The sequence below is a fragment of the Tursiops truncatus genome, chromosome 19, assembly GCF_011762595.2.
Source record: "Tursiops truncatus isolate mTurTru1 chromosome 19, mTurTru1.mat.Y, whole genome shotgun sequence".
Classification (NCBI taxonomy): domain Eukaryota; kingdom Metazoa; phylum Chordata; class Mammalia; order Artiodactyla; family Delphinidae; genus Tursiops; species Tursiops truncatus.
The window spans coordinates 12,045,677-12,073,043 of record NC_047052.1 but is presented as its reverse complement, the minus strand read 5'-3'; the positions used below and the strand labels follow the sequence as shown (position 1 = coordinate 12,073,043).

At 42.3% G+C, this 27,367-nt stretch overlaps 1 protein-coding gene and 1 pseudogene across 10 annotated transcripts in view; both read right to left on the bottom strand.

The window, feature by feature from the left end:
* ADAT1 (adenosine deaminase tRNA specific 1) overlaps positions 1–27,367 on the bottom strand; it is a 45,403-nt gene that overhangs the window by 5,772 nt on the left and 12,264 nt on the right. For 4 of the 10 annotated variants that reach the window (XM_033846210.2, XM_033846209.2, XM_033846211.2 and 1 more), the window contains 2 exons: positions 20,932–21,018; positions 15,290–18,119 (listed from right to left, as the gene is read on the bottom strand). The exons of 2 other annotated variants lie outside the window; for them this stretch is intronic. In XM_033846210.2, coding sequence (XP_033702101.1) covers positions 17,987–18,119; positions 20,932–21,018 — 220 coding nt within the window. In that variant the 3' untranslated portion in view covers positions 15,290–17,986. Of the gene's footprint in view, positions 1–15,289; positions 18,120–20,931; positions 21,019–22,351; positions 25,784–27,367 lie in introns of those variants that run through there. 4 more of the 10 variants (XR_012328280.1, XR_012328279.1, XR_012328281.1 and 1 more) reach the window with 3 other exon arrangements.
* LOC141277234 (growth hormone-inducible transmembrane protein pseudogene) lies at positions 2,759–8,140 on the bottom strand (annotated as a pseudogene).

Here is a 27,367-nt window from a genome sequence, read left to right as displayed (position 1 = left end):
AAGCACCTGAAACAACTCAAAACCTATTTATAGTTTTTTTATTTTTAAACTTCTTAGCAAATTAAGATTTCTTTAATTTGATAAAGGGTATTCATAAAAACTCTATAGCAAATACGTACATTAGTATATAAAGCTATGGTGAGTATGGCAGTGTGGTACTGACAATGGGATAGGCAAATACTTTAATGGAACAGAACCCAGAAATAGATCTGTGTATAAAACATGTCAGAGGTGGCATGACAAGTCATCAGGGAAATGATGAACCAGTTAACAAATGGGACTGCAGCAATTAGTTACTTATATGGTAAAATTTCAGAGGCATTCCTATTAAAAAGAGGAACTAAAAAAGGAAATCTGAAGGGTGAACTTTATGGTATGTGAATTATATCTCAATGAAGCTGTTGAAGTCTGCGATCAGTGCTTTTACTCAACTTTGTCCTGGCATAAAACGAATATAATGAGGAAATGTAAATGAGAGGCATAAGAATCAGAAAGGAAGACTAAACCATAATATATAGACAGTGATAATCCACACAGAAAAATCTAAGAGAACCTATACAAATTAGAATAATAAAGTTCTCCAGAGTTGCTGGATACAAGATCAGTTACAAATATTGATGATGTTTCTACACACCATTTGTAACCAGTTAGGGAATATTACAGGAAAAAATTTCAGTTTCAATAGGAGCAAAATGTATAAGTGCATAGGAATAAACTTAATATAAGATACACTAATATACCATATTCCAGGATGAGAACATCCAATATGGTAAAGATGCATATTGCCTCCAGGTTAATCTGTGAGTTTAATGCAATTTCAATAAAAATCCCAATCAGTATGTGTGTGTATGTGTGGTATCTGACAATTGATGGTAAAATCCATGTAGGAAAGCAAAAGCCAAGGATAACCAAGAAGTGTTAAGAAAAACAGGCCAGGGAGATTTGTATTAGCAGTAATTAAGTAATTAAGACTGTGCCATATGGCAAAGAGACAGACACATAAACCAGGGAACACAACAGAAACCCAGAAACAGATCCATGTTTAAAACATAGCTGTATTTTGGGAATTCCGTGGCAGTCTAGTGGTTAGGACTCTGCACTTCCACTGCAGGGGGCACAGGTTCTATCCCTGGTCCGGGAACTAAGATCCCCGCAAGCTGCGTGGCCAAAAAAAAAAAAGGCCGTACTTTAAAGTATCTGGAGTGAAAAATCAAAGGGGAAATGATGAACTAGTTAATCCATTATTTAAAACTGGTTATATATACATGAAAATAGATTCCTATACTATATAATAGGATTATAAAATAAATTCAAGGTGAATTAAACATCTAAAGCTGGAAAAGCAAAACTTTAAAAAGAATGAAATAATGCCATTTGCAGCAACATGGATGGACCTGGAGATTATTATACTAAGTGAAGTAAGCCAGACAAAGACAAATATCACATGATACCACTTACATGCTGAATCTAAAAAAAAAAAAAAAAAAAAAAAGTGATACAAATGAACTTATTTACAAAACAGAAACAGGCTCACAGACCTGGAAGACAAACTTATGGTTGCCAAAGGGGAAAGGTAAGGGGGGAGGGATAAATTGGGAGTTTGGGACTGACAATGTACACACTACTATATTTAAAATAGATAACCAACAAGGACCTACTGTATAGCACAGGGAACTCTGCTCAATATTCTGTAATATCCTAAATGGGAAAAGAATTTGAAAAAGAATAGATACATGTATATATATATATAACTGAATCACTTTGCTGTACACCTGAAACTAACACAACATTGTTAATCAACTATACTCCAATATAAAATAAAAATTCAAAATAAAAAGAGTTGGGGGCTTCCCTGGTAGCGCAGTGGTTCAGAGTCCGCCTGCCGATGCAGGGGACACGGGTTCGTGCCCCGGTCCGGGAGGATCCCACATGCCGCGGAGCGGCTGGGCCCGTGGGCCATGGCCGCTGAGCCTGCGCGTCCGGAGCCTGTGCTCCACAACGGGAGAGGCCACGGCGGTGAGAGACCCGCGTACCGCAAAAAAATAAAAAATAAAATAAAAAGAGTTGGGAGGAAGTTCTTAAGATAAGCTACAAAAATACAAACAATAAAGAAAAAGGTTAAATTTAAGTACATTAAAATTTTTTTTAACATCTTTATTGGAGTATAATTGCTTTACAATGGTGCGTTAGTTTCTGCTTTATAACAAAGTGAATCAGTTATACATATACATATGTTCCCATATCTCTTCCCTCTTGCGTCTCCCTCCCTCCCACCCTCCCTATCCCACCCCTCTAGGTGGTCACAAACCACCTAGCTGATCTCCCTGTGCTATGTGACTGCTTCCCACTAGCTATTTTACGTTTGGTAGTATATATATGTCTATGCCACTCTCTCACTTTGTCACAGCTTACCCTTCCCCCTCCCCATATCCTCAAGTCCATGCTCTAGTAGGTCTGTGTCTTTATTCTCGTCTTACCCCTAGGTTCTTATGACATTTTTTTGTTTCTTAGATTCCATATATATGTGTTAGCATACGGTATTTGTTTTTCTCCTTCTGACTGACTTCACTCTGTATGACAGACTCTAGGTCTATCACATTAAAATTTTAAAAATTATGTTTTTTATTTCCTCAATATTATTCTTCAGTAATATTTTTACTGAGGGCATGCTGAAAAGTTGTTTTGATGTCACAAAAGATTTGTCTTATTAAATGGGAATATCACTCCACCTCTCTTTAATAAAAGGTGACCACATATATTATGGAATTTGAAAAAGCTTCATAACTTTAAAGAATTAAACACTTTATTTAAACAAAATTAATAGAAGCTGCAGATTGGATGAAAATGTTTGTAACAAATATAAACCAAAAAAGAATTAATATCCAAAATAAATAAAGAACTCTTCCAATAAGACAAACAACCCAAGAGAACAATGGGCAAAGACAAAGAATCCTTAACTTCACTCCAGGCCACTGTATATGTTGTCCATGCACTAACTCTATCGAGTGCCTTTCACAAAGACTACAATATGAACGGTGCCCCCTAGAGTTGTGCAGTGTACAACCTCTACACTAAAAGATGCAGACTTGCACTGTACAGTTGGTGGCCTTATGAAATGCAAAGGAAAGTAAACTCTGGTTTATTTTTTCACACTCATCAGATTGGCTAAAGTTTCAACATATAAAATGTTAGGGAGGATATGAAACATCTGGAATCCTCATAAACTGCTCTGTGGGTGTAAACTGGTACCATCACACTGGAAAGCAATCTGACAATATTCAGTTAAGTTGAAGATGCAGATAACCCATGACCTAGCAAATTCCATGTCTAGGTATATATCCTAGAAACATCCCCACCCATGTACAAGAGACGTGTACAAGAATGATCACTGCAGCCTTGTCTACATGAGCCAAGAACTGGAAACAGACTAAATGTCCAGCAACAGGAGAACAGAAGGATAATATGTGGTATAGCCATACAAAGGAATACTATATAGCGGTTAAAATGAATGCACTAGAACTACATATGTTAACATAAATCAATCTCCAAAATGGTGCTGATGAATGAAAAAAGCAAGATGCAGAAGTATATTCAGCATATCATTTCTATAAAGTTTAAAAACATGGAAAACAATTCTAAGTATTGCTCACAGATATAAAGTTATGTAATAAAAGTATAACCATGCAATTCAGGGTGGTGGTTACCTAATGGAAGGAGGGGAACAGTATCAGGGAGGGGTCAATGTGGGGTTTCAAATATAGCTAGTCATGTTTTATTTCTCCAGAAAATAAAAACCTGAAGCAAATATAGCAAAATATTTACTGCTGTTATTTCTTTTTATTGTTATGTTTGAACTATTAAATAACTTTTTAAGTTACATCAGTGAGAACAGGGATTGGGTCCTTCTCAAAGAACAGCACACGGGTGCCTCCAATTTCTCACTCCCCTTCACTCCTCAGCCCAGGAGAGGCCAGCTTCTACTTCCCTGACCCTGCGTTTGCTGAGGTTACCAAAAATAACCTTGTCCGCCCAGCTGAGGGGCTGGAGGGGAACCACGAGGTTCTTAATTCTTACCTTCCTTGTCTCTCTTTCTTTTAATATATTCTACACTCCAGATTACTCCCTCTTTGAAGCTCCTAGTTGCCTTTCTCCTGATTTTCCTCTGGCCTCTTGGTCACACTCCTTCTTGTGCTTCTCCACCTATTCCTGAACTCTCCATGTTCCCCAGGGTTCAGTCCAGGGTCCCCTTTTCTTCTCATTCTCTACACATTCTGCTTGGATGGTTTTATCCTAACCCGTGTCTTTAAAGACCTCCTATAAGTGACTCCAAAATCTTGATCCTCAGTCCATCTCTCTCCTGAGCCCCAAGCCAGTCCTTCCAAATGCCCCCTCTTAGGTCCTTGGCCAGCAGTATCACAGAAATCCCAACTGTCTGAGCTCATCGTCCCCTGCCTGCAACTCCTGACACTGACCCCCTCCCCAGCCCAGAGCAGCTCCTCTTCCTGGATCCCCTTTCCTCATATACAGCACCCCCTTCCCTCCTCTCACCCACACAAGAACCTGAGAGCCATCCTCAATGCTCCCTCAATCCTCATCCCCTACCGCAATCAGCCAATCAGCCTCACCAGCCTCTGCATGTTTCTCAAGTCAGTCCCCTCCCAATGGCTCCTAAAACTGTTATTGTCTGGGCCTCATCATTTCTCTTCTTATTATTACAGTAATCCCCCAACTGTGGTCTCCCTGCCACCATCCCTGTCCCTGACTAATCCATCCTCCTTGTTACAGAGGAGAGCGATATCGCTAAAATGCAACTTCCATCCCAATACCCTTTCCTCAAAAATCCTTTAAGTGGCAAGTCATTGGGATAAAACCATTCTCCTTTGCAGGACTCAGAAGTCCTCACCGACTTGCCCCGAGTGCCTCTCCAACCCCTCCCACACTCCCCCAGCCCAGCCACGCAGTGCTGTCATCTCTGGCCTTTGCATACGTCGATTCTCTACCTCAAATACCCTTCTCTCAAAGCTGTCCCTATGTGCGCCACCAGTTTCTCTTTGCTTCCCCTTCACCTCTGAGCAAGTATACCTGGGCCTATGAGATCTTCCTGTGCCCCTTCCTCTCCCAAGTTGGGAATTAGACCTCTATCATGGCCATCCTTGTGTTCCCTGCAAAGTCACTTTCCCACCTTCCCTATCAGTCAAGGAGTTAACAAGAGGACTAACCCCCCTCCTTGTATTTCAGGTGCACAGCACAAAGCCTGATATACTGATGGTTTCAGAAGATATATGACAGGTCCACCTGGAACTGAGAGCCTACCTAACAAGTGCTAATGCATCTTAATGTTGCAGCAGTGGCTGAAATACGTAAAATATGTACTGTAGCCACACAGAAGGCATGGGGCAGGTATGTGCACCAGGGCACCAATTCCAAAGGGGGCCCAAGCATCTCCTTCAAGGAGAATTTAGAAGGAGGCCATGTAAATGTTCTTATTCTCAAAAGCCTCACTCTTCATTAGGCTGAATGGTAGAATGCTTTAAAAAGCACAATTGGGGATTTTATTTTTTTACTTTTAAAATTTTTTCTGGCTAGAACCTTTATTATTTCAGAAATAGGCATCCTATGTAACTTGAGGTGGGTAGAATAGTTATTTATGGATTACTGTAGTATATTTGTCAAAACACCAAGTATCTCAATAATCATACACATTTCATTCATAAGAACTTACAAAAATAACTCTTCTGTGTCAAAAAAACTTATAAATAATGGTCTATGGAGGAGAGAAGGAAAATTCTGCTAGGGGAAACTCTAGTGAAGCATTTTCTCCATTACATTTTTGATTGATATAGTTCATGAAAGAAGCCTCGCTTTGCCTTCGTTTTTTTTAGTGATTTCTCTGAGAGGGAATGCAAGAAACTAAATCTGAGGGGGAAAACTGCTTTCATAATCTCAAGTGTAAACCACGAATAGGCTTTTCTGATAAAAGCTTTAAAGCCTGAAGAGATAAGAAAGGCAAGCATGTATTCCTTTAAACATTTAAACATTTCAATAAATTTGCAAAAATATTCAGCAACTGTGCATGTATTGTTTGTATACTTAAAAATGCAACAATTTTCATGCTTCGAATATTTTTTCCTGAGTGTTTTAAGCATGTTTTGTTCTCGACAATTCAAAAGTAAGACTTACACACACACATAATATATACAACAGGAATTCTCCACATGATTAGCATTGTGGACTCTCCTAACAGTGTCAAACAATGAGAAGCCAAACGTGATCACATCCATATCGTAAGGAGAGCCTGGAGAATCACGTATGTCTTTGTTTTCTGCTCAGTGCTTCTGATAAGTTCAGCAGATGTACGGCCATGACTTGTTTCCAAACATCCAGACCCCCTCACTGGCTCACCACGATTACACGAGTGCTAAGTTCTAAGTATTCGAAGAAAGACTGCAGGTGTCGCTTTACTTCTCTCTGGTCCCTTTACCAAACCCCTACATCACTTATGACGTTACTTGTTAATATTTTGCAATCCAAAATGAAAAATGCAGGTACACAAGTTTGCTAAATTTCATTTAACCAAATAAATTTAAAAATAGATAAAATACTTAAATTCCTGCAACACAAAACTTGGTTTTCATATTCATTTGAACATTTTCGAATTACTCAAACATGAGAATTGAAAATGTGTTGCTATTTGGAAGAGAACTACTGAGTTTATTCTCCAGAAGAAAAAGCAGACCTGAAGCATCACATTACTGGAACACCTGAAATGTTGACAAGTTCTTACCTTCTAAACTTCAACGAAAGCTGCTTGCACAAACTATTTAAAGAATATCTGCCCCGGGCTTCCCTGGTGGCGCAGTAGTTGAGAGTCCGCCTGCCGATGCAGGGGACACGGGTTCATGCCCTGCTCTGGGAAGACCCCACATGCCGCGGAGCGGCCAGGCCCGTCAGCCATGGCCGCTAAGCCTGCGCGTCCGGAGCCTGTGCTCCGTGACGGGAGAGGCCACAACGGTGAGAGGCCCGCGTACTGAAAAAAAAAAAAAAAAAAAGAATATCTGCCCCTATTAAACAAGCCAGATATCTGATGTATTAAGGAAGTCAGAAGCTGAGTCACTTCATTTCTTTCTGTTGACTCTAGTTGCCAGAATACTGGCAACTCGCATCCATGTAGATTCCCAGCATCTAATTGATGGGATCATATTTTTGAACTCCATATACTGGTACTACTTCTGCATGCTTGATTACTTTCTGTGTATCATACAGAAGAAACATGCTGAAAAGAACTAATCCACCATAAATTGTCAGTACAGAGTGGCACCAGCCACAGTGGTAAGTGGAAGAAACATAGATCCTAGTGAGGACACAAAGACGACACCCAGGCCCACGCCCAGGGGTGCTCCCATGTTCAAAAACGTCTCACTGGGTGCACATATGGCCACAGTGGAGAGGCCTCCCACAATACCAGCTGTGTACCATGTAGCTGTGATGAGAAGAGGCGCCCCCTAATATCGTCAGAGGAGCCACCACTGCACCCATCACACCAGAATGTAGTAACCAAGCAAGATGCTTTGGGCCTGGGCTCTGGTCATATGATATCGACTGGACCAGCATTCCAGCTCCAATCATGGATGCAAAGGTTGCACCAATTGTCACCCAAGAGCCTTTCATCATGAAGTTCATGAGGGCAGGAGTTCTGCTCACTGCCAGGGCAGACAAAGCTGTTATGCCGATACTTCCTGCTAAGTACATATAGGTGGTATGAATTCTATCCTTCACATACTGAGGCCAAATTACAGCTTTTTCAATAGCTCCAATCTCATTAGACACTCCCAAGCCATAGTAGCACAAAGCTCTAAGACCAACAGCAGCCCCTCCAGCAATCTTCCCATCTGATCAATTTTAAATATTTTTTCCAATGATGGTTCCAAAGCTGCCTCCTTGAGTTCTTGGCTAGTTTTCCCACGCCAAATTCCAATTCTTGTCCTGGTGGCATATTCCCTGCTGGGTGTTAAGAGCCATTGATTTTTCGTGATGGAATTCTTCACAACAGGGGAGGCCTTGGTGAAAGCTGGTGGAAAACCCTGGAAGGTAGTGTCCGGAGACACACAAGTCTTGCGGCCAGCATGGTGGTGCACCAGGTTTACCAAGCGATCGGAAACGCTCAGTCCCTGGTCAACTCAAGCGCGCAGTTCCCCTTCCGGCCGGCAACACGCAACGACTACCACCTCCCGTGCCCTCCGCCCACCTCTTACTCAATTGTGGATTTTAAATTACCCCTTTCATCTTTATTTCCTCAGGGAGAAAAAAACAATCCTGGTGGTTGACATCAGGAAGGCGAGGCCACGGAGTTAGGTAGGAGGATCTACATATTTCTCTGTGATCAACAGCTCTGCTTCCTCACCTCCTTAGCTGCTGGAGACAGGCTGCTGCTTCCAGATGTGGGATGGGGTGGTGCACAGCAAGGGGCTCCACAAACATCTGCCCAACACGCTTCTCCTAAGGACGATCTCTTAACGTTTGTTAGCAAAAGTTCTGGAAATCAGGATCAGTAACCTGCAGAGTACCTTATAAGCGGCAGTGACAGACCAAGGCAGGAACTGCACACGCGGTAGGCAGCCCTCCTCATGCCTGTGCTGAACAGTATCTCATCTCATCGCCACAACCCCACTGCCGGGGTGGTGTTGCCCTCATGTCAAAGGTGAGGATACTGACGCTCTGAAAATGCACTTACCCACCCAAGATCACACACTCAGTCCATCCTGGAGTCACAATTCAAACTCGTCTATGGCCAAAGTCCATCCTTGTTCTGCTAGACCAGAGGTTAGAAGCTGAAGGCCTGTGTCTACATGGACCCTAGACATGTACGTAAAAACACAACTTTCTTGCTTCTCTTCAAAAAATTCCAAAATAATGGCTCCTCTTTGGACAAGGAACTTGCCAGTTCACTCCACATACTTTTAAAAAAAAAAATTTTATTTATCCATTTATTTAGGCTGCACTGGGTCTTAGTTGAGGCATGTGGGCTTCTTAGTTGCGGCATGCATGCCGGATCTAGTTCCCCACCAGGGATCGAACCCGGGCCCCCTGCATTGGGAGCGTGGAGTCTTACCCACTGGACCACCAGGGAAGTCACTCATGCCACCTATTTTTTAAACGTTTCCTATTCCTGGATATCTTTGGGCTTACAACCTTTGCACCATAGTTTACGTGCCATCCTTTATTTAGAACAGAATTCTTCCAAAGTATATGTAAGCAAAATACTAACCCACATTGGTCAACCCCATCTTTCATGGGAGAGGCAAAGAGCTGGGCTGCATGACCTGCCTGCGTCGGCACAGGTGAGCGAACGGTGTCACCCGGACCTGTTGAGACTGTACTCCTGCTCCCTCGCCCCGAAGCCTGGTTTCTCCTGCTGCCAGCTGTTTTCTCAGCCCAGCAGTTACTGATGTGCTGGGATAGGAGGGCATTCACATACCACTGGGGAAATGAGGAAAAGTATAGCATGAAAATACCAACTGAAAAGGTACTCACTAGAGGTCAAAATAGTCCACTAGTAGCAGCAATAAAAAAGGAAGTTGATGAAATCTTTGGGGGGAGGGACAGGGAACATACACTGAGAAGAGCTCTTTGCTTTCTCTCAATTAATAGAAGCTAATTCAATTAAAACTGGGGCAGACTAGATTGAGGGTGCCTCTATTGCTGGGCAAAGCTCAGGTTGCCCACAGTTTAATTCCGTTTTTTTTTTTTTTAATTTATTTGTTTACTTTTGGCTGCATTGGTTCTTCATTGCTGCGCACGGGCTTTCTCTAGTTGTGGCAAGTGGGGGCTACTCTTCGTTGCGGTGCGAGGGCTTCTCATTGCAGTGGCTTATTTTGTTGTGAAGCACGGGCTTTAGGTGCGTGGGCTTCAGTAGTTGTGGCATGGCCCACGGTTTAATTTCTCAGAGATTTCCTGAGAGGTTGCACATAAAGGTCTGTTGTTGAACTGAAGAAAGATGCTGGGAATAGGCTCTCTGATCCTGCTCTGTTGTCAGGTTGGTTTCACCACCCAGGGGCCCACCGTGCCTCTCCCCATGGAGACACTGCTGGGTTTCAATGTGCTTTTCATTCTCTTGGCTGCCTGAGCAAACAGCCATCACTGTTTCCATTGTGAGCTCTTCTCCGTCTGGAGCCAAGCCCAAGTTCATGGAACATGTGCTTGCGACCAACATTTGGCAGCCTGGGTCCCCACTTGGAGCGACTTTCTGCCTTTGCCTTTTTCCCATCAAGAGAGTTCCTGAATCTGGAGACTGAAGAGCAGTGCTGAACACGCTTAGTTTTAAAAGCTGGTTCCTCATCCTGCTAGCTCACTGGGATGAGGGACAAAAAATTCACACCAAAATCCAGAGCCCAGGTTACAAAGACAAAAATTCTTTCCATCCCTCCCTTGTTACCAACACGACTGAGGGCATAGATATTTCACAGCATCAATGGGCTTAGTTTCCTGGAGAAAATTTCTCTTTGTATTATCTACCGAGTTAAGAATTTTTATGAGAAATCCTAATACAAGTGGAAAAAAATTGAGCATCCTTATCCTGAGGCCTCATTTTCTAGGTCAGGTGACAGAATGAAGAGATTAAATGCTTTCCCCACATCCACATAGGAAGTAGTGGCAGAATTGGTACTAGAACATAATTACTTGAATATCCAGACCAAAGTTTATTCTACTATGCCAAGTCACTAATAAGGACTGGGTTGTTTTTTTTTTTTTTTTAACATTTTTATACTGATATAATTCCACACAATAAAATGCACAGATCTTAAGTGTAGAGCTTAATACATTTTGACAAATGTTTACACCCACGTGATCAAAACTCCAGTCGAAACATGGAATGTTTCCATCATCCTAGAAAGTTCCCTTGGGCCTTTTCCCACTCAACTCCCTTGTCCCATCTTCCTGCACCCAGCAACAACCCCTGCTCTGATTTCCATCCCTTTTGATTAAGTTTCGGGGCTCCAGTTTTAAGAAATAAAAATTGAATGCATGTGAATTTGCCTGAAGCCCTGAAATGTCTCTTTGCAGAATTTTCCTCTCCCTTTTGGACCGCAAGTACTACTTAAGATTTGTTTTGGATCCATCTGGACATTCTTCCAGAAAGTCAGCCTTAGCCCCAGCACAGACATATTTAGGGTTAAAGGCATCCACGTTTATAAGAAGCAAAGGCCAACTATGATTCCTCAATATGTGGTATAAAAAGAACTCTACCTTCTGGAAAATAAAGTTGCTATCTCCAAAATATCTGCCTTCTTGGCTCTTTCTGTAACACACCACTCCTTTAGAGTAGCTGCCTCTGTTCCTATGGAAAGAATTGCCTGAGCCCTTGAAAGTGAGCACATATGCATTATCTTTCTACTTGGAAGCTGTTTCCTAGTTTCGATAACCTTCTGCTGCAGTGGGATTCCTCTTCGCAGCTCCTCTGACTTCCCCAGACATCATTACAGGAGGGCAGAGGCAGTTAAAAACCTAACATTGTCCTAAGCTATTTAGTCAGCAAGGGATCTGGGTTTTAGAAACTGGAAAACTTTGGCTAAGGCTTGCTCAGAACATTGTCTTAAGGCCAAAAAGTGTTGGCAAGGTCCAGGTGAAGGCAGCTTTCCACCAGCCACAGACACGACCAAATCATACGGGGCCTGCTTCTCTTTTAAGCAGAGCGCTGACGGCCAGCCTGGATCATTTTCTCCGCATCAGCTTGTCTCCCCAGACAGTGAGCTAATGCTTGGCACCAAAAAACACCATAAAAAAAAGGCATTTAACCCCATGTTTTGAGGCAGAAATGACTAAATGGAATATATACACAAAATTATTTAAATCAAGACAACTTTTAAAAATTCTAAGAGAATAAAAATTATGCACACATAGTCATAACATTGGAACCCACTTGTGAACACAGAATAAAGAGGAAGCAATGCTGAAAATGTAAACTTCTCTGAAAGAGCCAAATTTCAGAAGACATTTTGTTAGTAAAGAGAGAATTCTGCGGAAGTAGCTGCCTAAAGCATGCTGAATCCCTCTTCCCTATGCAATGTCACTTCTGAGTATGTTGCGGCTTTTCTACAGTTTAAAACTATTGATATTTTAAACTTTTTCTATTTTTTTTCATTTTCTAAATTTTACTTTTAAAAATAGACACTATATTAACATGGTTCAAAATTTTAAAAATAAGAAGTCTCCCTCCCACTCCCAGGCCCCAGCCATTCCCTTTCCCACCCTATAGGCCCTGTGTTAGTGGTTTCCTGTGCATCTATTCAGAGCTAGTTTAGCAAAACATAGATATATACCTTTCATCCTTCTTTTTTTTAGAAATGGAATGTTATAATGGTGTCCTACATTTTGCTATTTTTTTTGCACTTCATTGTATTTAGAAACAGAATTTTGAAGACATATTTCAATAAAGAAAAATTATATGTTCATTTACCCTTTGACACAGTGAATCCCACCTCTAAGAATCTATCCAAAATATACATTGGCAAAAATACAAAATATTCTATGTAGGCTATTCACAGAGTATTTCAAAAAGAAAGAATATGCAATGTCCACCAACTAATAAAAATGGTTACTGCTGGGGGCAGGAAGAAACAGAGGTGAGGGGACAAGGATGTAAGACCTCTCTGAATGTACCTTAAAAAAAAAAAACTTGGGGCTTCCCTGGTGGCGCAGTGGTTGAGAGTCCGCCTGCCGATGCAGGGAACACGGGTTCGTGCCCTGGTCCGGGAAGGTCCCACATGCCGCGGAGCGGCTGGGCCCATGAGCCACGGCCGCTGGGCCTGCGCGTCTGGAGCCTGTGCTCCGCAATGGGAGAGGCCACAACAGTGAGAGGCCTGCGTACCGCAAAAACAAAACAAAACAAAACAAAAACTTGTTTTAAATATTTTACATAATTTTTAGAAGTCCCCCTAAAAATTGAAAGCGAAAGGAGACAAAATTAACTATATATATTTGAAGCACTAACTACAGAGGAACTATTTCAAGTGACTTTAAAATGTTCACAATCTGGGAGTTCCCTGGTGGTCTAGTGGTTAGGATTCGGGGCTTTCACTGCTGTGGCCCAGGTTCAATCCGCGGTTGGGGAACTGAGATCCTGCAAGCCGCGAGGCGAGGCCAAAAACAAAAAAAATCAAAAAACCTCACAATCCCTCGATCTGGTTTTTCAATCTCAGCACAACTGACATTTTGGGCTGGATAATTCTTTGTTGCGGGGGGTTGTCCTGTGCACCATAGGCTGTCAGCACCCAAGGCTCAGGTGAACTTCCCTGATTGGCAACATTTTGCACATACAGTCACACATTGTTGCCCCGAGAATTAAGTGCTGTGTTTGTCACATGTGCACCCAAAAAACTAAATATTGATTGCCCTGGGAGAATGTTCTAAATATAGGAGGAGGGAGCCACCTGGGGAAGCACCAGGGTGGGTCAGGAGGCACAGGGAGGAAGGAGGAAATGTGGGCAAGAGCCATTACTGTGAAGGGGAAGGGACGGGACGGGCAAGGTAAACAGGCTTGGGATTGGCTGGTTTGACTAATTTCAGTAGACTCTGGAGGCACAGTGACTGCCCTTGGTTTTCTGGTGCCTGGCCCTGGTGTGATTAGGGCAGGTGGATAGTGGCCCAGAATGTGAGAGCCCCAGAAAGGAGGTGGTTGGGGTATGGGCTCTGGATTGGTTGGTATACGTACAAAAGGTGTGCTCAGAGATGAGTCTTTATCCCTAGAAACTGGCTATCCCTGGGAGGGGCAGTCTCTCCAGGGTCAGCAAGGCAAAGATGTCAAAGCATCAGAGACCCAAGGTTAGCAGAGAGGACAACTAGAAGCTTGTGCAGACTGTCTCCTGGACTTCGCCCATGTGCCTTTCTTTCCCTTTGCTGACTTTCACTGTAATAAATGGTAACTGTAACACTTTTTCTGAGTTCTGTGAGTCTGTCTGGTGAATCAACCTAAGGGTGGTCTTGGGGACCTCGTGACACAGTTGCTAAAACCATTCTGTAAAAGGGTGATGGGATCGATCAGGCTGATACCAATGAACCCACTGATTAATCACTGAAAGCGGGACAACCCTATGTTGTGCAGAACCACCTGAAAAGAACTGAACCTGAATGTAATCAAGCCTCTCCACGTAACCACAAATTTACAGGAAATATGAGGGAGAGAGAACCTGCTATCAACACTGGAGGAAATAAGCAGCCAAATCCTGGATGGGGGACAGTCTACAGGACAAATAACCCATTTGTTAAGCACATAAAAAGGAGAGTGAACTGCTACAGATTTAGTGAGAAAAAGACACGTCAATCCAATGCATTGTGTGGACACTGTTTGGATCCTAATTTCAACAAAACAATAGTCAGAAGACATTTTTGAGACAACAGGGGAAATAAAACACAGCCTGCATAATAAATATTAAGGAATGATTGTTAATTTTGTTGGGTAGAATATGATGGTTAGAATTCACTTTAAAATATTCCAAGAAAAACAAAATTGGAGGTGGGGGGGAATAGATTAGATAACAACAGCATAAAGCTGATGATTGTTAAGTCTGGGTGATGGGTACATGGAGGCCCACTATGCTATTCTACTTTTTGTCTATTTAAAAACTTCTATAACAAGTTTTTATAAATTTCTTTATTTACTTTTGGCTGCGTTGGGTCTTCGTTGCTGCAGGCAGGCTTCCTCTAGTTGCAGTGAGCAGGGGCTACCCTTCGTTGCAATGAGCGGGCTTCTCATTGTGGGGGCTTCAGTAGTTGTGGCACGTGGGCTCAGTAGTTGTGGCTCGTAGGCTCTAGAGCACAGGCTCAGTAGTTGTGGCGCATGGGCTTAGTTGTTCCCTGGCATGGGGGATCTTCCCAGACCAGGGATAGAACCCACGTCCCCTGCATTGGCACTCAGATTCTTAACCACTGCGCCACCAGGGATGTCCTATAACAAGTGTCTAAAAAGGTACTTAAAAATTGGAAGCAGCTATCCGTAAAAACATATGATCTAAATGTATGAAGTCCGAGAAACTGCCAATATTGCAGAGATGTGATTTTAAGGCATAGGTGAGATTCTAAACTTGGGTTTTTGTTTTGTTTGGCTTTGTTTTTGGGGTGTTTTTTTTGGCAGCACCACGTGGCATGTGGGATCTAGTTCCCCGACCAGGGATCGAACGCACGCCCCCTGCAGTGGAAGCATGGAGTCCCAACCACTGGACTGCCAGGGAAGTCCCTAAACTTGGGTTTTAAGAGATTAAAGCAAAATGTAGGAAGTTGGCTGTCTAAGCTCCCCTTTTAGCTCTTGAGAAAACAGGCAGAGTCCAAGGTGAAGCTGCCTCTGGTCTCTATCTTTCAGGGTTTTGCCAGTCTCTGTTCTGAAGCGTAAATTCAGGAGTGTTTTTAATATTTAGTTTTTTGGGTGCACATGTGATGAATACTATAAAATTTAGGAATAAAAAGACTATCTCCTTACATTCTCATATAAATCTTTATCCTTTAAAATAGAATCTCGGGACTTTCCTGGTGGTCCAGTGGGTAAGATTCCGCACTCCCCATGCATGGGGGCTGGTTTTGATCCCTGGTCGGGGAACTAGATCCCACATGCATGACTCAACTAAGAGTTCGCATGCCGCAACTAAGAAGTCCTCATGCCGCAACTAAGAGTCTGCATGCTGCAAATAAGAAGTCCGCATGCCACAACGAAGATCCCACATGCTGCAACTAAGAACTCGCGCAGACAAAATAAAAAAATATTAAAAAAGAAAAAGAATCTCATGAGAGAGAGAGATGCATAATTTTCTGTGGATAAAAGCTTCTGCCAGGGCTTCCCTGGTGGCACAGTGGTTGAGAGTCCACCTGCCGATGCAAGGGACATGGGTTCGTGCCCCGGTCTGGGAGGATCCCACATGCCACGGAGCGGCTGCGCCCGTAGGCCATGGCTGCTGGGCCTGCGCGTCTGGAGCCTGTGCTCCGCAGCGGGAGAGGCCACAGCAATGAGAGGCCCGCGTACTGCAAAAAAAAAAAAGCTTCTGCCAATCGAGGTATCTTAACTGCTCTCATATCATAGGATTTGGGGTCAGGCAAAAGGATCTCTCTGATTAAAGCAGCATATGGTAGGGGTCTGGCCTTCAGGTAGTGATGTTTTTGTCTTTCTTTCCTGCTATCTAAAAGGATTCCTTATAGAAAAAAGTTCAAGGATAACTTGTTATGAAAAACTTATGGGGGAATTCCCCGGTGGTCCAGTGGTTAGGACACGGTGATTTCACTGCCGTGGCCTGGGTTCAATCCCTGGTCAGGGAACTAAGATCCCGCAAGCCGCACGGCACAGCCAAAAAAAAAAAGTTACAATGGTAAATTAAAAAAAAAAAGAAAAAGAAAAACTTACGTATTACTTCTGTAATAAAAAAAATTAAGAACATATGTTCACATGCAAACTTGTATATGAATGATTATAGCAGCACTATTCACAATAGCCAAAAAGTGGAAACAACCTAAATGTCCATCAGTTGATGATTAGATAAACAAAATGTGGTATATCCATAGAACTGAATATTATTTTTATTCCATAAAAAGGAATAAAGTACTGACTCATGCTACCAATTCACGTTATAACATCATGAATCTTGAAACATCATGTTAAGTGAAAGAAGGCAGTCACAAAAGACCACATATTGTATGATTCCATTATATGAAATGTTCAAAACAGGGAAATCCATAGAGACACAAAGTAGATTACTGTTTGCCCTGGAGCCGAGGGGGTTAAGGGGAAATGAGGAGCGGCTGCTAATGGATACCGTACTGGGTCAAACAGCATCCCCCCGCCTCCCCCAGACGAGAACAAAAATGTTCTAAAATTGATCGTGGTGATGTTTGCACACCTTTGTGGATATAGTAAAACCCACCAAACTGTACACTTTAAATGGGTGAATTTTATGGTATGTGAATTATATGTCAATAAAGCTGTTATTTAAAATATTTAAAGGTATAAGGAAATACTGAAGAACCAACAATGACCTTGAGTAATCCCAACATGGAGAACTTCCACTTTTAGTCAATAAATTAGAGTGTGAAGAGGCTGAAAGTTAAACATTAGTTGTTAGTAAAAACAGCATTGATTGCTAGCTCTGCTGCTGAATTACTATAGGGACTTTTGGCCTTTTAGACAGAACTCTTTCCATTGAAAGTCATAGGAAAATGGTCTCAAACAGGCTTACTCAAAACAACAATAGGAATTTATCTCACATAATTGAAGTCCAGAGTAGGCACTAGTTTCAGGCATCCAGACAAGGTCACGAGAGCTCTGATTCTCTCAGCTGTTTCCTTCATTGCCTTTGTCCTCAAGCTGGCTGTCTCTATGTAGTAGGCAACGGCAGCCACAGGCAATCCCAAGATTACGTGGCGTTTATAGCTCCCGATACAAGAGGAGAGAGAATCTTACCTGATCGCTCTGGCACTAGTTCCAGGACTGTTCAGGGCTGGCTCACATTCCTGGAGCCAAGGAGTAAAGTTCACTTCATCCAAGCATGGGTAAAGCAGGAAAGGGTGGTTCTCCAAAGGAAAAAAGACTGGATATACAAAATACATGTCCACTATGACAGGCGAAACTCTAAAACTTGCAGAGATTCAAACATCATCTCAGCCCAATAAGTACTTGCCAAGTCAATGTAGGAACAGACAAAATGGAGCTATTGCAGAGTACTTTTAAAGCATCACATTCCAAATTCTTATTCTTAGAGAAGCAATAAAACACAGGACACATACCAAGGTCATTAGCAAGATGCTGTTTTAGCAGTGAGCTACTTCAGTCAAGTATAGATTGTTCCATGTCCAGAATTCCATCCATCTCACACAGAAGAGATATTTTACTCTGGTAGATGGCAGTCTTTTTTTCCTGATCAGCCACAAGAAAAGCTAAGGCTTATCCAGCACATAGGAAGAAGGTAGTCCAGAATGAATGAATGGAAAACACCCTGCTGCCAGTAAACTTTGCTCATTTAAATTGTTGATAATCCGGTGCGTTTCTGATCCAGGATCCAAATGCCTGCTTTCGGAGTGTGCTCCAGGCCTGCTGGTAAGTGGATGCGGCCTCCTTGTACTCATGGTACGTCACTAGCTTCTGCACCCTAATGCACACACACCACCAAGCACACAAGTTCTCACTGGACAGCTCACCACTGTGGCCAGCAAGACACCTCAGGCTGGACAGATTTATTACAAGAGACTTAGGAAGCAGGAGGATTTTGTTATGCTGTCCTATGCTGACTCTTACCTCCTTTGTAGGGAATTCACTAGAAAACAGCATGGATTAAAACAGGTAAGAATAAACAGAATGCTAGTTTTGTCTGGTCCTGGTGGAATCAGATAAAACAAGAATAACTGTATCTACTACTTGGTTTAAAATTTTCTATGTGTCTATAATTTCCGCCATTAGGATCTAGCTGTTAGAAATTTCTCAACTGCATTTTCCCAAAGCACTTTCCATCTTAATCATATTCTCCTATGTACTGCCAGCCAATACCCCTTCCCAAATCCCTTAGTGTCTCTGACTGCTGAAGAATGGCCGACGTGCTGAATAATATCTATAATACTCACGCCCAGATCAAAAGATTTTCTTGTGAAAAGATTCTTTCCTTTGATCAAACTTGAGTCAGGCTCCTCTGAGCCCTCTTCTCTATCCAGCCCCGACCTTGAGCTCTGTCCTTGCCATCTCATAGCTGAAGAAACTGAGCCTCATGTCTCATTGATTCAGGTTTTATCCTGCTTCTACTCTTTCGTTCTTTGCCAAGATCTGAGGAGACCCAAGTTGTTTCTTCACTCACTTCAGCAAAGATTAAAGTTGCTAATGGTAGCAAACACTGATTTTCGTTGTTTGATCAATTTCCCATAGCTTTTTGGTGGTTAATGGATGGGAACCACACACATGACAATGTTAAACTTTACCTGAGCCCTCAGTTCCCCAAACAAGCTATGGTTAAGAAATCTCCATTCCATACTTCTGTGTTGTGGGAAGTGGCTGACTGCAAAGAACCACCCTTCTTCATGGCTTAGACAGACTCATGAATGCCCCCCTCGCTTACCTCTAACAAGGCCAGACACAGACCCCATTCTTTGCCTCATAATGATTAGCTGAACTGTACCCACTGACAAAATCTCAACCACATGCCTGCTAATTTGACCAAATATTAGTTATGCTTCTCTCCTTCCCCCAGACCCCCGAACTTTGAGCCACTTTCAGCCTGAGCCAGCATCAGCATGTGTAACAAGCCCTTCTTTTAACAGCCCCTCCTGAGAATCAACACTTCCCGTTCAATTGTTCCATCACACTACCGGCTCGTCCTACTCCCCCATTCCCGGCTCTGTCTAACTTTGCTTCTCTCTCCGTATAAAAGAAAATTCCTTTGCACCTGCTCTTCAAGAGGCTTACAGATCTTAAGATTGCAGTGCCCTTGCTATTGCGTTAGTCCTCCTCCTATTGTAACAGGCCCTTTCTCTTATTACAATAATCCTTTTGAATGAAGTCTCTCCTTACCTAAGTCCAGATTTGTTTTTAAGTCACAGAATGTACGGAAACCCACCCAGTTCCAGTCTGATTCATTCTTCCAGACAAGAAACAAGCAAACTGACCATGGATGACGGGGAGGGCATCAATACTGACTGTAGGATGCATGATGGTGAAAACAGGTGGTAGCCTCTTCATATGGAAGCATATAGCTACGCCTTCGCTTCCCCACTGTTGTATAAAAAAGACTGGCTGATCTTTGTTGTCAGTTCCTGGCAGGGAGCCTCTAAGCCCTTAGAATTCCCCTAATGATAGGAATGTCTTTGTTATTCATGGTGGACCCCTCAGATCACACCTAAGTTTTTGCTTAACAAGATGACTCATGGTGGGCCCTAGATAGTTTCAGGATGGGCTGGCCATGCCAGAAAGACCAACCATGAGTTTAGAAAGTTGGGGCTTTGAGCCATCTGATATCAGTCTGACCTCCTGGGGTGGGGATATTGGAAGGTGGAGACTGAGTTCAACCACATCATGTGGCCAACAATTCTATTAATCATGCTTATTGATGAAACCACAGTAAACACGCTGAGCACTGAAGCTCAGGTCAGCTTCCTGGTTGGTGACAGAGAGTGACATGCTGGGAGGGTGATGCATCCTGGGGACACAGAAGTGTCAGGTTGGGGACCCTTGGAGACCTTGCCCTATGTGTCCCTTCTTTCATCTGGTCCTTAGTTGTATCCTTCATAATAAAAGGTAATTGTAAGTATGGTGCTTTCCTGAATTCTGTGAGTTTTTCTAGTGAATTATTGAACCTGAGGGGGAAGTAGGAACCTGAGTTTGTAGTCAGTTGGTCAGAAGTGTAAGTGGCTTTGGGGCCCCCCCAGTATGTGGCTGGTGTCCTGAAGTGAGGTCAGTTTGTAGGGGCTGTGCCCCTACCCTGTGAGATTTGGCCTAACTCTGGGTAGTTAGTATCTGAATTCCACCCACCCACCTGCCCCAGAAGTGGTTTTATAGTTCTCTACATTCCTGTTTGGAAAGTAATTTAAGTCTTCGAGCTTCCGTTCACAAGCAGTGATGTGAACAAAAGAAAAAGAGAAGAGAATGATATTCCCAACAGAATCTATTGCTCCCCAAGCACTCACATTTCCACAATGCTGTCCATCTGGAGGTGGAACAAGAGGAGGGCCTGTAATGGCCCAGGCCCCAATTCTGCCCTTAGGCTCGTGTGACTCTGTATTACCAACTACCCATCTCCCACAGCTCAGATCATACACATATCTGCAAATGGGGCCATGGGGATTGAAGAGCATGTGGTTAGTAATAAGTACCCACTCGCCTACTGAACCACCATTCCTGCCAAAGCTTCCTGCCATCCATAAGCAGAATTAAACCAGAAGTCTTCCTAAATATGAAAAAACATAGGTCAATGGCATCACCTGAGGGAGTCTGGCCACTTGTCCTCTGAAATACTGCTTAGCAGCTTCTGGAATGATCTAAAGAGCTCTACTTTGCTGATTCGGGATCTGTTTGGAAAAAGAAGACCAAGAAGATTTATTAAGTGTTTACTATGTATCAGGCCCCTATCAAAGATACTGGGTTTCACATGGTATCTTTTTAGGTCTGAAGGTCCTGAGCCCCCATTTTCACCTTCTTGCACTTGGCAAGAAGAAAAATCCAGACCCAAGAGTCTGATTAGGTTGAGGGACAAAACTGATTCTCATCTTAAGAAATGTTATCAGGGACTTCCCTGGTGGTGCAGTGATTAAGAATCCACCTGCCAATGCAGGGGACACGGGTTCCATTCCTGGTCCGAGAAGATCCCACATGCCACGGAGCAACTAAGCCCGTGTGCCACAACTACTGAAGCCTGCGTGCCTAGAGCCCATGCTCCGCAACAAGAGAAGCCACCGCAATGAGAAGCCTGAGTACCGCAACAAAGAGTAGCCCCCGTTCACTGCAACTAGAGAAAGCCCATGTGCAGCAACGAACACCCAATGCAGCCAAAACAAACAAACAAACAAAAAACCCCAAAATTCTCAAGAAATGTTACCAGCAGTGAAATCATCAAGGTGACAGGCTGAAATGGGGTAAAGACAGAGGGGATTACTAAATTTTACCCCCAAGGATACCCATCAGCTATGTTTGGTTTCCTCCTTTCAAGGGAGCTGGCCCCTTGGGTAACAATGCTTACAAAGCTTTGGGACTTCCCTGACGGTCCAGTGGTTAAGGCTGTGCTTCCACCGCAGGGGGCACAGGTTCCATCACTGGTCGGGGAACTAAGATCCCGCATGCCACATGGCGTAGCCAAGAAAAAAAAAAATCAGGAATAATACAAGGATACTTGCTATCACTGCTTTTATCCAACATTATACAGAAGGTCTGGCCAGTAAGACAAGAAATAAAAGGAATAAAGATTGAAAAGCAAAAAACAAGTCATTATTCGTAGATGATTGTGATATTGTCAGTTCTGGTCAGCACAATAAGTCAAGAAAAAAAAATAAAAGGAGTGGAGGTTTGGAAAGGAAATACTATTTGCAAAAGATAGACTATGTTCAAAAATTCCGAAAGAATGCCCAGATACATTAGTAGAATAATAAGAGTTAGCAAGGTTGCTGGATACAAACATTAATTGTAAGAGAAATAAACAACAACAAAAAAGTTGATTGCAGTAGCAATGACCAGAAAATGAAATGAAAGGAAATTACTTAAAACAGCATCTGTGGTAGCCAATCTCTGAATGGTGATTCTTACCTCCTGGAATTCATGCCATTATGCAATCCCGCCCCACACCGAATAGGGGTTATGTGAATAACCATTAGGAGATTGGGTTGGAGTGTGACTTCTGAGGCTACTCACAAAAGACTCTGTGGCTTCTGCCTTGCTCTCTTGGATTGCTTGCTCTGGGGAGAAACCAGCCATCATGTTGTAAAGATGAATACTTGTAGGACTATGGAGAGACCCAAATTGAGAGGAACTGAGGCCTCCTGCGAGCAGCCAGCACTGACTGACCTTGCAGCCACATGAGTGAGCCATTTTGAATCTGGATCCTCCAGCCCCAGTCAAGCCTTTGATGACTGTGGTCTTGGTTGACATAATGGATTGCAACCTCATAAGCCCCTGAGTCAGAATTATCCAGCTAAGCTCCTCCCAAATTCCTGACGCACAGAGACTGTGAAATAATAAATGTTAATTGTTTTTTTAAGCCACTAGGTTTTTTTTTTGGGGGGGGTGTAATTTGTTACACAGCAACAGATAATTAATACATCATTCAAGAAATAAATCTAATAAAAGATGTGAAAATTTATGTGAAGAAAATCATAAAACTTTACTGAAATATATGTAAGAAGACCTAAATAAGTGAACATTCAAAACTGCTTATTTTAAATTTGGGGCACAACTGCCAATTTGGCACCAGCATTATATAAAAAGATATACACCATATTCCTGGTTTGAAGACTTAACAATGAAAAATGTCAATTCTCCCCAAACTGAACTTTAAATTTAAAAGTCTAAGAAAAGCCAAGACACTCTTGAAAGACAAGGCAAGAGGACTTTCCCTAACAGATATCATCTTATTATAAAACTACAGTTATTAAGAGTATGGTTTTGGTGCAGGGAAAAACAAACAAACCAATGGAACAGAACAGAATGCCCAGAAACAGATCTATCTATCTATCTATCTGTCTATCTATCTATCTATCTATCTATCTATAAAATACAGCTATTCTATATAATACAGATACATACAGATATTCTACATTTGATATGTGTTCACTTAAAACATGTAGATTTCAAGAAAATTACTACAGTTTCTTTTTCTATCAAGAGTAGAAAATAAAATGAGTTTCTCTGACAGAGAGCTTGTATTGTATATGAGAGTCTTTTATACATACTATGTATTGGGTCATTGCAGGTGGACTAGAAAGATGGTAGAGAAATGGTATTTCTCATATTTTTTTCCACTCAATTAATAAAGTGGCCTGGTAGAGCTAATAACGAGTTGTAGCTAAAGCTGCCACTAAGTAAGAACTGTCAGATTGAAATATCAATCCCCTTGAACTGAAAATGAACTTAAATTATAGAACTAAAATACTGTGCAAGTGTTTATATGACTGCACTAGAACTGAAAATTATTACTCAAGAAGAAAATAATCTGACTGTTCAATATTAGTGAAAATATATCCAAAGGGTGGTCACCAAAGGCAACTGTAATGTTAAATCTTTTATTCATCTAGTAGTTTAAGTGTGAATAATACTGACTAATTCATATTGACTGATTAGACAATTAATTACTTTTAGCCAAGCCTTACAGCTTTACATAATATTTTGTGTAGCTCATTCACTGGTGCACCAACTACTTATATGAAGCTAACACCTCAAGGACTTGTAAGAAACCATCGAACATACATGCTTCGAACATGGAGTTTAGATGCTGATGTTATTCTCCTGTAAAAGAACCAGCGCAATTTGAAGAGAAATTATTCTATATATTGGAGCAGGGAAGTGATGCTCCTGGAAAATCTCATACAGGACAAAGAAACGAGGCTCTCTGGCAGCTCCCTATGCTTTCTAGGCCTAAGCATAAAAAGAGAGACAATGAAGTTTATAGCTAATAGAAACATATTAAGAGTAAAGCCAGGAGGCCATGACCCTCAAAAAAGGGAGACTTAGAATTTTTTTCTTTTCAGACAACTAGCACTGTATCAGGATTGGTTTTACCCAGTTAAAAACAAACATTATTTATGTTTTATTGTATGTATGTCTTCAGGTAGATAAGTTGATATGTTCACTGTTACTCAGAATCAAAGATTTCATCTCCAGATTCAAGACTCTGAAAGTTTTGGTGACATGACCACACATTTTATTGCTCAAGAAGTCCAGAGAGTCTTACAGACTCAACATTTCCACTGTCCACATCACTCAGAATCAGCAAAAGAGGAACATCAAAAAATAAACTAATATCTTGCCCGGGATGCTCACATTTCCCTTTGAAATACTGATAGGTGAGCCCATGAGACTTTTGCTATAACCCAGTGGCTACCGATGTACAACTATGAGAGAAAATTTGGCTATATTATTACAGAGCATTAATGAAATATGTCAAGGCATTTCATTCACAAGCCTTAGTAATCAACCATGCCACGATCTGTAGTCTGGAGATGGGATCCACTCAAGGTTCATTAAAGAAACACAACACTTAAACCTCACTGGAAGGTGGCACACTGGATTCTATTTACCACCAACACTGGGCGAAATGTCAAGGCCTCCAGTGTCACTGTGAAAAGCCATCAGTGACAGCTTAACAGCTTCTTGAGACCAGATCTGTAAAATGTTTTCAACATTATTCCCTCTGGAGGAGCAAATGGCACTTTCTCTTATGAATGCTTTTGGTCTAAGTCACCTCATGAGTAATGTTAAGGTGTTATATCTCCCTCCAGAGAAGTAAGACCTTTCTCAAGACTTGTTCAACAGCAGAACAGAGTGACCATAATAGTAATTCCTCTGTCAAAGAGGCCCACCCAAAAATAACCAATGATGTCATCTGTGGACCAAAATAATCTTGGTGGCCGCTAGCTGCTATGCTCCAACAAGCCCTAGTTCCTTTTAACAGTGAGGATTACATTCTTAGATATTAGTCTTCCTGGTGAGCTGGTTAACACTACTGGTTGGTGTATCAAAGAGCTAGGAAAGCTATACATACATAATTTTTTAAAGATTACACATTCACATTTCAACCTAGCCCTATCTTTATTCTAACATACTTAGACACGCTTAGTTTTTGTTTGTTTTTGTTTTTTTAATCTCTTACCCTTCTCTTTTATAATCCAATGAGCCACGTAATGATCTCTCCAGGATGCTCTGGTAGCTCATCTGGGAAGGGAAGAGAATATGCCTCTTCAGGGCAAAGAGAATTTAAAAGGATTTGCCGGGCTTCCCTGGTGGCGCAGTGGTTGAGAGTCCGCCTGCCGATGCAGGGGGCACAGGTTCGTGCCCCGGTCCGGGAAGATCCCACATGCCGCGGAGCGGCTGGGCCCGTGAGCCGTGGCTGCTGAGCCTGTGCGTCTGGAGCCTGTGCTCCGCAACGGGAGAGGCCACAACAGTGAGAGTCCCGCGTAACGCCAAAAAAATTAAATTTCTTGAAAATGAGGGTCCTTTATCTGATTCCTGTTATTATCTCATTGTTTGCAATAAACACAAAGACTTAAAATAAAATATTACCTTTGAGTGTCGCACTAGTATTTTAAATGGTTCCAACATCCCAGTCTTGAGTTCATACTCCAGATCATTCTAAAAAAGGTGGTTCCAGGATAGCACTCAGGAATGAGAAGTGAGAAAAACCCACTCTCCCCAGCAGCTGTTGGTCTTTAAAATTAAAGTAACTTTGACCCTTTCAAACATAATGTGCAGGGGCTTCCCTGGTAGCGCAGTGGTTGAGAATCTACCTGCCAATGCAGGGGACACAGGTTCGAGCCCTGGTCTGGGAAGATCCCACATGCCACGGAGCAACTAGGCCCGTGAGCCACAACTACTGAGCCTGCGCGTCTGGTGCCTGTGCTCCACAACAAGAGAGGCCATGATAGTGAGAGGCACGCGCACCGTGATGAAGAGTGGCCCCCACTTGCCGCAACTAGAGAAAGCCCTCGCACAAAAACGAAGACCCAACACAGCCAAAAAAAAAAAAAAAAAAAAAAAAAAGTGTCTTAAAAAAACCCAAAACACATAATGTGCAGATTCATTTGATGACTGAAGAAGAAATCTATCTTAACAAGATGTCTACTGCAAGCCCTGTACCATGTTAGAGGCACTCTCTCTCATTCAATTTTCACAACATTCCCGTGTGACAGATACTATGAGTTACCCTTGCTTTATTGTTAGGGAAGTTGAGGCCCAGAGAGGTAAAGTAATTTGCCCAATTCACACACTTGGGGGGAAAGGGAGCCAGGAATTAAACATCAGTCTCTTGAACTGCAAAGCTTCTGCTCTTTCCACCATGAACTTACTCCTGTATGGAGTCTGCCTTCTAAATGGAGAGACATCCACAACATGTCAGATACCTCAGATCATCTACTCCAATATCCTTGTTTTACAGATATGAACACACTGAGGCCCAGAGAGCTACTGGACTTGTCCAAAGTCACCTGACAACTGGAGACGGAGCCAGGGTGAGAACACGGGGCACTCCCAATCACACATAAAACACTGACATATTAGGATAAACTGGAAAACAGCACTTTAGGAATCTGGAGAAAAGATGGTAATTTTGAGCCAGAAAGAAGTCGTAAGGAAAGCTTTTAAGGTAAAAGATGGTGTAGGTTCACAGTGAAGAGCATTTAGACTTGAGCAAAGCAGCAAACTGAAGCCACAGGCAGGTGGGTGGGGCCAGTATGGGTTGCTGCTAGCCTGTCACTTACAGTAAAGGCAGAGCTCAGCAGGAAGTGTGCTCCCTGTCCCTTGTGACCTGCTCTGCTCACACATCGTGGCCTGTGGTTAACTGCTGGTTCCCGGAGAGATGCAGACAATGGCCTGAAGCAGGGAGGCCCTTGAGAAAAAACTGGTTAAAAAATTTCTACCCCTAACAATTTTGTAAATACTACTCAATTCAACAGCTCAGGCCACCAAGAGGCAGGCTGGGTCTGCTGTATAGGCCATTTGAACCCTGCTTAGTGTCTGTGAAGAAAAAAACTTTTTTTTTTTTTTTTAAGTCTAAAAAGATGTAAGTTATTATTATTTCCATTGAGGGAGACAAATAAGCATGTCAAAAAGAAAAGAAACAAATCCACCTGTGAACTTAATTACAATACAACTTTTTTTTTTTTTTTTGCAGTACGTGGGCCTCCCACTGTTGTGGCCTCTCCCGTTGCGGAGCACAGG